The following is a 13,048-nucleotide window of genomic DNA, read 5'->3' as shown; positions in this document are numbered from 1 at the left end:
AATGAACCCCAAAGCTGAGTTTGTTTGTTCGTTGAACAAAATAATCCACTAAGTAGCTTTTTTCCAGATCTTCTCATTCTTTCGCTCTTATATTCAGTTAATCTGGTGATTTATCCGAATCTCCAATCAGGCGAATGACGACACGAATCAGCCGATCCCGATGATCCTCTCTTTATTTTTCTGTTTGTTAAATGAATGAATTTTGACCCCATCAGCTGTCAGAACAGTAAAAGTTCATCTTCATTGGGTCGGTAGGTAAAAACACTCCAAGAAACAGGACATACTGTATATTATATGTGCATTACATGATGTAGTATTCAGCACAATCACCCCAACCTTCATATCAAGGAAAATAAGTTCTCTGGCATTATTAGACCCCTTTTAAAGTCCTTACAGCTATTGTCTAAAACCATTCTTAATATATATATAGCAGAGGAACAGCAGAGTGATTGACAGCATTAAATCTTGTCGTACCTCGTTCTCTGTCCGCGGCGGTACGTTCTCCAGCAGGTCGATCCCGTTCACCACCACACTCTTCTTCTCCTTCACCGGGGCCTTGAACACTAGCTGGTTTGGCCGGTGGTAACCGTCCTTCAGGGACATCAGGACTGGGTCTGTTTGCACCGAGGAGTTAAACAACAGAGAGGCCTTGAATCCTTCACAGAGCACCACGGGGGATCTATTATCACTGTGTTTGACTCCTGTACTTGTTACAGCTTAACCTCCATATGTGCACTTCTTTTGGTTGAATAAGTAGTTCTCGTCCTTAAAGGCTTCAATGGATTTCAAAGGTGTGGTAAGTATTGAATGTTTTCACTAGGCTTTTATTATGAGGTAGGACTGGGCAATATAGATAATATAGTATAGGAGAGGATAATGTCTTCGATTTGGGTATTATTATTGCAGTATGGCATAATTGTTGTCTTTTCCAAGTTTTAAAGGCTGAATTACGATTAAATGATTAAGTAATCAGAACTTAACAGTGTTGGCAATTACCTTTACTCACTTAGTCCTGAATAATAATAATAATAATAATAATAATAATAATAATAATAATAATAATAATAATAAACTTTATTTGTATAGAACCTTTTATACAAGAAGTGCAGCTCAAAGTGCTTTTCAGCAAAAAAAAAAAAAAAGAAATGCAGTGTTTTACATAAATACAGATAAAGGAACATAAAAACATGTTAATATGCAATTTAAAAATAAGAAAAAGAAACAAAATACATAGGAAGAGATCAACTACGATGTACATAGATGTTGAGAGCAGACAAATCATGAAGAATAGAGGTGATGACAAGAAATAGACGTCTGAAATACACGGTCACTCCCGGACTTGATATTCACTTGGCCCATGTTGTAATTCTGAGACTCCTTGAAGTGATATCGGAGTCTGGTTCAAGCTGTGTGACACTGACTAAAGGTAAATGTATGTGGGGATTTTCTACCGCGAAGAAAATGTCTGGTTTTAAACAAACCAGTCCAGCTAGTGTTTAACGTGTCGTTTACCTCGATCGATTCCGCTCAGCCACTCGCTGGCGGACAGGGCCGGTTCTGTTCCTGCTGTCATGGGGTAGAGGTCCTCCTGGTACGTGTCTGACTGTAAACACACATTTTCACGTGCTTTAAACACATTTGTCTTCACTACGTATTCTTACTTTATTTGATTTGATACAGCTAATTAATCCCAAAGTCTGGATAAAAGGACGTTTAAAGTGCCTTACATACATCTCTGAGGGGACTGTGGGCTAAAAGCAACGCTTCAGTCATCGCTTTGACAGTTTTCTGACTTTCAGTAATGCATCTACTCAACTATTCTTTCTGTTTCGCAACCAAACGCCCACTTGTTTTCAAGCTAAAGCAATAATTTAATACAAAATGTCCTTTTGCATTCAGATTAATTACCTCTGTCCTTGTTTGCTTTCAGCTTTGTATTTCTGTTCATTACAAGCCACAATTCAGGACGTCAAAGTCTTGCTAACAGATGTTAATTAAAGTCAAACAAACACTTATCAGCTTATTAAATGGGGCTACATCCACACTAATCTGTTTTCATTTTTAATTTGCTGAACTTTTGCTACATTTACACGCTGCTGTCCACACTGCTTTGGTGTTTTCAAACCCCAAAAACTTTGCGAAAACCCCGCTGACCTCGCTGCATTTTAAAAACTTCGGGTTTGCGACGTAGTCCGACGGTGATGCAAACACCCATTTGTGCTGTGTTCCTGACCTTGTTGTGTATGCCAGCAGCTGTTGTCATTACACTACTGCCCGCGTTGCGCAGAAGGCAACTGGATAATATTCCAACGATTTTGGTCAGTTCCCATGTCCAGCGGTGTTATCAGCATCACATAGACCGCAGGTTTCCGGTGAGGCCCGGTAAGAACTAGTTTATGGTGGGATCATTTTGTCAAGGAAGTCGTGGGTTTTAAGGAATACTGAGATAACTTTTGATTGTCCGGATCAGCCCTCGATAAACCAAAGCAGAAGACGGCATCCGAGTACAGAGCCCGAAGTAAAAGGATCTTTTCCTCAACTTCTACCAGACACGCGCTCGGCCACCACGCCTGGGAGCAACCGACTGCACACACGTTGAAGGAAAACGACGCCTCGCTAAAGCCACTGCATGGACAGAAAGGGAAAATGTTATTTTAAAAGGTACAAGCATTGTGTGAATACAAATACTGTTTCAAGGAGGTTGTTAAGTGTATGTGTTCCTGGACGTGTTCGTTTGGACGGAGATTAGCTGGTAAACGCTGCTAAAACACTCAACTGGACGGAGATCATTTTCTTTATAAAAATGCTGTTTCAAAATGAAGCCGTACGAGTGTGGATGTGGTCTTATTAAGTGCCGGATAGACGTGATATACTGCAGATATAACTGATAATGAGGGAACAGAGTAGAATCACTTCATTCCTGTATTTCGAGCTCACTCACCCTCCTTGGCACAATCATGGAAATGGGCTCAATCAGGCCCTTCAGGGTGACTAGTTTGTAGAAGCGGAAGACCTCGCAGGCGGCCACATCCAGCCCGTGCTTTGGCATCACACCTGCAGACGAGAACAGAAGCCTGCGGTGACACAACCGTTAAAACACCTTCCCAGAATTCACGGCTAATTTGAGTCTCATCAAGGAGACACAAAAAAACATAAAGCTTCTGTAATACGATACTGCTGGACGAGTTAGTGAAAACCATTACAGCTCCATCCAGGGAATATTTCATTTAATCTTGCTCTTTTTTTTTTTTTTTCTTCAAAGTCTTTTCTCCTTTCAGGCATGCGACACCGTTTTTAGAGCAGCGCTGAGGCGGAGCCCCTTTTCACGGTGATTCATTCCTTCCCTCCCTCTCTAAAGACTGCTGATGAAGGGGTTAGGATTGCTCTTTCTGCTCCGGCAGGAAAGATCATATAATGCTGATCAATGACTGACTTACCTAGTCCTTTCTGTGGGGTTGGGGACCGGAACTCCATTAGGTATTGGAGGTATGGCTTCTCTGTGGTAATTTCAAAGTAACGGATGTTGCCGTCCCCCTGCCAAAGCAGCAGAATGGGGCTATTACATTCATACTGTACTCGAACTACAGCATCATCTTATTTGCTGCTATGCTCACATTCACAGACCAAAACTATGCCTCTTAGATTTTGCTTTTGAACATTTACCCACAACTGGTTTAAAATTAAGATGAGAAAATTCACCTCTTTGAGAGAAACCATGTTTCAAGTTCAGCAGACACAGAAAACTTAAAAACCTCAGTTTCTCGGGGTCTCAGAGAGTTTTGTTTAAACATGCTGACGCAGCAAAGTAGGAGAAATGTGTGTGACTTTGTATCTTTGAAGTTGTGACGTGTTTTAAAGAAATCTAGTATATTAATGATAGTGTATTCTGAATGACGCCCTACAAACTGTTCTCACCTACGGAGAAGATCTTTACTGATATGACTCTGCAGTCATTAAAACGTAATCAGGTATCTGTCATAGACCGGTATACAAACTGCACTGTCTGTCTTAAGTTTCTGGAGGGCTTAGGTGCTCGGTGGTTGCAACGGGGGTGGGTAGTTAAAAAATGTTCTGCCTTTTTAAACAATTTTGGACTGTTATCATTGCAATAATTATATCTTTTAAACAGTCTGTGCCATACATTTTTTTTTTTTTTTAAATCACAAAACATTGGGAAATCAAGGTTTATAGTGAATGGATTGCAAAAGCAATGTTATCATCCTCCCAACAAAATACTTTTTTTTCTGTTCATTTGGCTTAGGTGCTGTGAAAAACACAACTGAACTGTTCATACGACCAGTGAACAACAGCTAAGCATCAAATAAGTATGTATCATTTCCATTATCCATTATTTAATATATATGCAACACTCACACATTCAATTCATCTTATACTGTGATTTATTTGTTCCACTTATTTATCAGACATTCTCTATTTGTCTGTGATTTATGTTCATGTGATGAAAGATGACATTGTTTCATGTTTTATCTCAACTGTCAGTTATTATGATTATTTATTATGTTTGTCAATGTATGCCATTGTAACTACCAAACATACTTACTGTGTTGACTTTTTTTCCATACCAATATTCTCCTGATTACCTCTACCCTGTTATCAGTCATTAGTCTTTTAACAATTTATTCCAAATACAAGAACAAAATGTCTTTTCAAAACTATTTTTTTTCTGTAAAACACAGCGGTGTGCAGAATTTGTGCTTATATCTTTTCTATCTGTCCCCATCTGTGCGCAAATGGGCAATAATTCATGCAAATGAAAAGAAATCGGTATATTTCACATTTGGGTTCATTCTGTGGGAAATATGCAAATGATTTATGAAAATTCAGAAACATTACAGCTGTAACAACACACACACACGCACACACGCACACGCACACACACACACACACACACACACACACACACACACACACACAGTCAGAGGGAGTAGTTCTGACCTTGCCTGCCAGGTACAACATATGTGTGTCAGCATCATAGAATGGAAACAGCAGCCCCGAGAGGCCGTCTATGTCCTCCTCCACAATCGGCATGGACAAATCCTCCTGGGAAGAGCAGCACATACGGGGCTTTAAGCACACCCACTCGTTCCACCCACGGTGGCATTATAGGCCTGAGCCATATGGAGGTGTTGCCTGACCTGATCCCAGAGAGCGATCTGCCGGGTGTTCCAGCGAGAAACCCCTGTGGTGAGCAGTCGCTTCATGTTGCCCAGGAACACCACCCGGTTCACGCGGTGGTTCTTACAACTGGCTTGCTGGTGGAGCAGCACACAGACATAGAGTGAGGATATAATGTGAGAAACACCTGCTAGGAAAACAGAATTTATTTGACATATTCTTGTGATAAGTCAGAGTAAAATATGACCACAGAAAAACATTTCAGAGACATTTTCCTCAAGGTTTTTTGTTTTCCACATTGTGGAGCCACAGGTAGCACAAAGCCTATACCAAGGAGCCCCTCATAAATCAATGGTATTATCCCCTACATTCTGTATGCTGCCAGTCTAAGAGCTTTGCATACCGTAATAAATATAATTATGTCTGAATTTGTACCTAAATAGCAAAGCAAACACAGCGTTGTTTGTTTCCTGGAATCCTGGAACATAAATCTGTATTTCAGGTACCGAACATTTTCATTATTTGTCTCGGTGTCCTCTGCCTGTTCCTGCCGCCTCGACTTGATCACCTCCACTTGATGCAGCAGGGGAGAAGCGCATGGATCTAATCACAAGCCATTTCTGTTTTGTATTTTGTTCTAATGTTATGTTTCTGGCGTTTTTGCCTTTATTATATAGCTGCAGTACAGACAGAGAAAATGCAGGGAGGTACATGGGGATATGACATGCAGCTAAGGTCCTGCCAGATGGGAGTGGAACCGTGTTGCATGTGACTTAACCACCCGACAAACAGGACATCCAGTCAGAAGCTATTTCATGTTGATCACACAGCATCATCACCAAGGTCAAAGGTCAAAGATTTAGAAACAGTGGGGTGAGCCAGTTTTTAGTTTTTGTTGGACCACCTTGGAAATTGAATGGCACTACAAATGATCTACGGCCCTTCAGAGGTCAAGAACCTGTAACACTGTCTGTATGTGGACAGGCTGACATCACACAATATGCGTCTGTTAAACGTCAAATTCAAAAACGATTTACTTGCTGCTCTGACAGCCTCCACTCTTCGGGGAGCGCTTGCCACAATGTTTTGGGACCTGGCTGCAGGAATTTGCTCCCATTCAGGCACAACGGTTGATAGGTGTTTGAGGGGTTGAGGTCTGTGCGGGCCAGTAAAGCTCTGCCTCACCCTGTTTTGTGTTCTGGGGCATGATTTGATAAAACAGAAAAGACTTTTCAACAAACCACAAAGACGAACGCAAATGATTGTCTTCTAAGTTTGAGATTTCTGTAAATGGAAGTAAGAGGCAAAGGGGGTGTCCCCACACTTTTTGTCCTATCGTGTACTCGCCAACCACCTCTATACGGATCATTTTAAATTCTCGTGTTAAATGAGAGGTCCAGTAGGAGTAAAATGTTTTATAACACACCTGAAGGACTCTCCCGGAGCGTGGCTCGATGACGCGCAGCTTCTTGTCTTTGCAGCTGGTGGCCAGCAGGCTGCCGTCCGTGTTGAAGGACATGCTGAGGATGACGTCAGTGTGGCAGTCGATCATTTTCACCGGCTCTCCGATCTCCAGGTTCCAGATCAGGATCTGACACGAGCAGGAGGGGATCGTTTGGGTGGAAGTTAGATCACCGTGCTGCCGATGCGAGGCTGCGTTGTGTTGATCGCTGTGCGACGGATGTGGTACCTTGTAGTCGTAGCCTGCACTGAAGAGGATGCCGCTGCTGGTGGGGTGCCACTCGATCAGACCCACCCGTCTGCTGTGACCGTACAGCTCCAGCACCGCCTCCGTCATGTTGCGCCTCAGACCGCCTTCTGGGATCTCCCATACTCGGACCTGCCACGTTCACAAACACACACAATACAAACGAATACACAAACACACATACACAGTATTACACAACTCTTTAATGGGTGAATAATAATAATAATAATAATAATAATTATTATTATATTATTATAACTATTATCATTTTGTCAGAGGTCACTCCATGTTTTTAAAGAACCCATTACTACGAACTCCAAACCATCATCAGTATGGTACAGCTAGAGAGGCTTCTGATCAAAAATAGCACACGCTATCAATGCAGCCCTTTGCTTTAGGATTAGACTGGATTACGGCTCTGGCTGGAGGCTCTCTATTGGACCAGATGAGATTATCTTTCAACAAGTGATAGTACTATATAGAACACACTGCTGCCGTGGCCTCACTGTGCTCAACAGACTAATATAGCAGGTGCATGTAGTGGAAAAAAAAAAAAGGGGCCTGCAGAGGTCAGAATATGTCTTGTAACATGAGATTAAGAGTCAGAGTGATTGGGATTTGATGCTGTGTTTAATGTCATTAATGTAGTCAGTTACTGAACAGATTTGTGTCCTGCTTAACGGTATTTCACATCTGTCATGTGCCATTTTGAAGTCACAGGCTCACAGCAACAACAACAACAGGGACCAGAGCTGCCAGCCAAAACGAGATAACAAACCTGCGTCCAGCACAAACTCTCTGAATCAGTGAGCTTCTGACCACAATGAGACGACGAACTCTTTACCTCCTGGGCCGGTGGCCGTCGACCTCAACACCAAACAACAGCTATAGATAGATGTTTTTTCACATTTTCAAAACTGTGAAGTCAGAAAAAAAAAAAGGTTGTGAGTCACTAACCGAGGTGTCCTCAGAGCAGGAGGCGACGATGTTTTCAAAGAAGGGATTCCATTTGATATCCAGCACATTGCCTTGGTGGCCACAGACCTTCGGGTAGTGGGAGTCCAGGCGGCCACACTGAAACACAAGCGCATTATTTTACATTTACTTTCTCTGTACTGAAACACATGTAGGTGAAAGAAATAAAAAAATAGCAGCATAAAGTAACAGTTACAGTTACAATAGCAGAAAAAAACCTGAACATAATATTTGAGGGCATCATAACCGCTGATAAAATTATAAAATAACTGCTTATTTACGCTGCTTTACAAAGTAAAATATGTATATTTGCTGAATGCATATGTTTTTCAGAATTTTTCTATCGCCCATAGTTTTTTGTTGCATTATACTCATATGGAGATGGAAAACTGTACCAAGGAGCTTCTAGACTAGTGTTGGACACTAAAGATGTTTCTGAGCACAAAAATAGGCAAAAATCAGAAACTTGCGCCTTTCAGAAGGAAGTTTGGACATTTTTTAAGTGTATCAGCCTTACCTATTAATAATTAATATACACACTCTGCCACTTAAAAACCACATCTAATAGAAAAATTCTAACAACAGATTCAAAGCCAGCGTAAAAAGCAGTGTAAAGGTCCACCATTTTAGTTTGTGTGATAAAAAAATGTAGCCCGCAGTTATCTGTATTCATCCATGAAGAACATGACAGAACGAAAACATTCTTGGCTTTTATTGATGTGAACTCAAAAGACTGATCAAACATAACACAAGTGAAATCACATCAGCGAGATACCTCCATGAATCATGATCTAAGCAAAACAGACCTGGTTATTGTGGAGGGACGTCTGAGGCACATTCATTGTTATTGCAATAACCCGCCGAGTCCACAGAGGGGCACTGGCTCATAACAGCTGATGACAGACACTTCTTAATGTCGGTCATGATGTCATGAATGTTTGATGTCACTTCAATCCACTGACCTCTTTTTTTTTTTTATTTCCCCAGAGATTTGTTCAGGAGCGTTAGGTCATGCCTCAGTGAAATCCAGAGGGTGGGTATGGGTGTGTGTGTGTGTGTGTGTGTGTGTGTGTGTGTGTGTGTGTGTGTGTGTGTGTGTGTGTGTGTGTGTGCGTGCGTGTGTGTTTATATATGCAACGTCCTCGCTGAACCCTGAGGATTGACTCTAAGTGCATTATCAAGCCTTAAGAAACTCCTCTTTAAATAATAAATAGCACAAGTCTTGGACATGTATTATGTTAAAGAGAGAATTAAATAAATTTCAAAGTGTCCCCTTACACTCCTGCCAAAAAACTCAAAATAATACATTTTATTTTCTAACAACATGAGGCAAAACGGGGGGAAATAATCATATAGCTGCAGTAAGACTTGGGGTTAAGTAATTCTCTGTCTATGTAAAGTGTAAGTTAGTATTTACCCATATCGATCAATATTAGCTGGTTACAGACAAGTCAAGTTTGATAATGAGCAATAAGAGTGAGCTTCACAACCTGAGCCGCAATTAATATCAATTTAATCTCCGCAACACACATAACAGAAACAGTGTACATAAATAAATAATCAGAAAGAAGTTTGGAAGTCACCACTGCAGTGAACCAGCTGAGAAGCTGCACTACCCTCAGAAAGATGTACGTTTCAAGGTATCATGTCTCCAAAGACAGTGAGAGAGCTTTGCCAACACGATCAAAGGACGCAAGACAAAACCAATAGAAATCAGTCGGTGCTAAAACACCGCCACTGTGAAATGAAACGTTCAATTCAAGTCAATATGAGAGATGGGAAAAAAAAAGAAGAGGAGACAATGTGACTCAGCAAGACAACTCGAGAAACACAACTCAGATACCTTATAGGATGACGCCTTTCTCTCCAAAGTTGTCATCACCCGTTCGCTCCCATTAATAACGACGGATCTAAGGGACTCCATATTCAGGTGGAACTAATTACCTGCATAGAAATTACGTCTGTTGGGAAGCAAAGAGTTCAGAGGGTCCGTGAGGCATTAGGAGGAAATTAAATTTTATAATGAAACATTAAATGAATGGACTTTTTCCACTGCTTGTCTTTTATATATTTGACAGTTTCCACTTCTAACTCGCGATCAGCACATGAAATATATTACAAATTATAAATCGGCCACTGTTAACTGTCCGGTTATTTAACGGGAGAGCGACCGAGGCCTGCGTCAGGCCTCGTGGTCTGCGTGCAGCTCATTTCCTGAGGTTGCGGCACAGATGAGCGCTCTCGGTGACGCACAGATGTGCTGGCCAGGTACCAACGTCTCCAATACGCCAGAGGAACAGCACTGTGATTGCTACCAACTTTTATCAATCTGTAATTCCCGATAAATCTTTACAAATATGACGTACCGCTGCAGCTCGGTGATTACAGTCTTTCTGCAGGCTATTACAACCGAACAGCGGCCATTAAGGAGATGAATGTTTTGAGAATATAATATGGCTCCTCCGGCTATCATGTGGAATAATGTTTGATTTACACAACTCGCCGTGTAATCTGGTTTTAGAGTCAAAATTCTGTCTTCCCCACTCTGCTGCCATTGTGAGTTTCCTCACTCATGCCGCAGCTACACGGGTGTTGCAGCTTGCTAATTAAAAAGACTATAAATCTTCACAGAAGTGGTTATACATATTCTGCGGCATACCCTCCCGTATGGCCTGCCGCACCTCACTGAGCTGAAATGGACATGCTGAGTCATGCTTATTAAAGTTGAACAGGCTGAATATTCTGCAGTGTTAAGTCACCGTCATTGGATCACTGGCACAAAGTGTTTTACTGGACAGGAGCACCTTATTTATAGTGATGGTCATAATATACTGTAAGAAGAGAACATCCATTGTTCATGGTGTCTATTGCGTTTTGGGGATTTCCATTTTATATTATGTATACTGCCAATAAAACAAGTACATTTTAATTATACTAGATAAGCACAAGCAGCACCGCATACATCATGTAATCTTTTCCTCATTAATTACTCGCTCAGTCTTTAAAATGGCACAAACATAAAAAAAATAAAATGTCCATCACAATAACATGGAGCCCAAAGCGATTTCTATGAATTACCAGTTTTGACCAACTGCCAGTTCAAAATTAAGAGATATTTATTTTTACAGTCACAGGATACCAAAAAAATTGCCAAAGATTAATTGGCATTTTGGCATTAAAAATGACTTAATTATAGACACTGATTAATACCAGTTAATAGGCTGAACACAACAACATCATCATTCACAGTCATAGCAGTGGCAGAAGGAGTATTAATATACTGGTGGTGGCAGTGATGCGAAAAGCACCACACCCACTGCTCTCTCCTTCTTAGGCCGAGGTGATGAAGAGGAGTTTTTGACCTTCTGTGTCATTTTCTGGGCCGCTCTGTGTGCCAGGTGGTGCCCACAGTGGTTCGTCCACTTGCTTGTGGCTTTGTCTGCAGGCGACCATATGGCTGTCTCGCCGTGCTGTCATAGTAATATGCCCGCCATGCTCCTACCTCACCATCAGCCAAAACGACGGCAGATTAGTTAGTTTATCTAATAAAGGAGGAGATGGGGATCATTTTTTAAACAGTGTGGGTGCCTTTTGTAAAAAAAAACAAAACAAGGAAAACCTGAAAGAAGATTTTAGATTTCTTCTATTTAGTTTTTTCCTGTTCTGAGGGATCTCACGCAGAAGAAACACCGCTGACTGCTTTTGATCAGGATGTCCACTGAACAGGAAACAACGACTGAGTTTGATTAAAGTGTGACTGGTGACATCACTCTGCGTGCATACCTCCTTTTAATTAAGATGTAACCCCATTTATTAATTCACTTTTCAATCCACAGATGTAGTACAACGTACACTGTAAATGTATGCTCTTATAGTTTGGGGTATTTGAAGCCAATAGATCATTTATGTACATCTTGTTTTCAAGCAGTAGAATATTTTTCTCATATAGAAGTTACAAAAAACAACAACAATCATTTATGCATTTTAGCCAATAAAGACCAATCTTTCATAACAATAACAGGTCTTCCTTTATATGTAGCCTCACTTCAGGTCTCCACAAAAACATAAAATAAAATGAAAAATATGTTTTTAATGTTCAAACTTGTATCTACGAGGGATCACAAGTTTGCTGACTTGTTGTTTGGGCATGAGAATACTGCATCAAACAGCAGCCATCACCGCATAGAAAGCTGTTCTGCTGCTGAATATGAAAAATGCCTTTTCTAAACCTGTCAACTCAGCAGAAACCCAAGGAAACGCTTAAGCGCAATACTTTGCCAAAGAGGAAATTAATCAAGTTATGGTCTTTGAACAGGTCATGGATAGTCATGACACAAAATCGAAAATACCAGTCAAGTTCTTGTTCAAGAATTGTTTGTTACAGCATAAGATTTAAATAGATTTAATTATAATCAGAATATATTATCGATGATATGTCATTGACTAATGAAAATCCCAAAAATTGCACATTTAATCGCCTTTTTACTGTCAACATAAAACTGCTACTAATCTCATTTTTGTCTTCATATATTCATGATAATTTTATGACTCATAAGAGTCTCCTCTTCACGACCAGACAGAAAGGTCCAGCGTGGAGGAGGATCTATTGGAAAGCCTGGAACATAATATTCATAATTTTGCATTTGTGTTTAATCACTAATCTTGGAACCGAGAATCGCTGTGTTTTCATTACCTTACAATGAGCCCTTGAAGTGCGCCATGTTGCACTGCCATGTTTCTACAGTAGCCCAGAAGAGACAAACCAAACACGGGCTATTGAGAAACCCTTTTTCATTTTTTGTGGCCATTGTGGATTCTCTCAGGCTTGAAAGGGGACGGCGACACTACAAACTGCTCCATCAAAGGAATTGACGGTTAATGGACTCCACTTTACTCATGTGCTCTTGCACTGATGGTCGCAGAGCCGTTCAACTCGTGGCTCGGTGTTTTGCCCGCGGACACTTTGACGCGTGGGGGTCAGGGGATTGAACTGCCAGCCCGCCGATTATTGGATGACCTGCTCCACCTCTCGCCTCCGAGGCAATGAAAGGTTTTTTTTTTTTTTATCAAGTAACATATGTGCTCTGTGGAGCTGTATGAAATGATGCAGCATGGCTAGATGTGGGCAGAGTTTACTGATCTGGCAACAACGTTGTTAGCTTGTGACTTCAAATCTAAAGAACGTGATTAAAAAAAAAAAAAAAAAGGCTGACATGGAGAGATTCACAC

The 13,048-nt window shown here is 41.0% G+C and overlaps 1 protein-coding gene across 6 annotated transcripts in view; it reads right to left on the bottom strand.

Moving 5' to 3' along the window:
* The window catches only part of coro2ba (coronin, actin binding protein, 2Ba), a 44,415-nt gene that overhangs the window by 2,530 nt on the left and 28,837 nt on the right, over positions 1 to 13,048 (bottom strand). For all 6 annotated transcript variants that reach the window (XM_069165716.1, XM_069165717.1, XM_069165715.1 and 3 more), the window contains 9 exons: positions 7,802 to 7,918; positions 6,827 to 6,976; positions 6,563 to 6,727; positions 5,157 to 5,273; positions 4,957 to 5,061; positions 3,438 to 3,534; positions 2,942 to 3,054; positions 1,513 to 1,603; positions 475 to 614 (listed from right to left, as the gene is read on the bottom strand). In XM_069165716.1, coding sequence (XP_069021817.1) covers positions 475 to 614; positions 1,513 to 1,603; positions 2,942 to 3,054; positions 3,438 to 3,534; positions 4,957 to 5,061; positions 5,157 to 5,273; positions 6,563 to 6,727; positions 6,827 to 6,976; positions 7,802 to 7,918 — 1,095 coding nt within the window. The remainder of the gene's footprint in view (positions 1 to 474; positions 615 to 1,512; positions 1,604 to 2,941; positions 3,055 to 3,437; positions 3,535 to 4,956; positions 5,062 to 5,156; positions 5,274 to 6,562; positions 6,728 to 6,826; positions 6,977 to 7,801; positions 7,919 to 13,048) is intronic.

The sequence above is a fragment of the Embiotoca jacksoni genome, unplaced genomic scaffold (assembly GCF_022577435.1).
Source record: "Embiotoca jacksoni isolate LCO1_2020_lvr unplaced genomic scaffold, fEmbJac1.0.p SCAF_35, whole genome shotgun sequence".
NCBI lineage: Eukaryota > Metazoa > Chordata > Actinopteri > Embiotocidae > Embiotoca > Embiotoca jacksoni.
The sequence above is the reverse complement of the archived record's forward strand: the minus strand, read 5'-3'. Positions and strand labels throughout refer to the sequence as shown.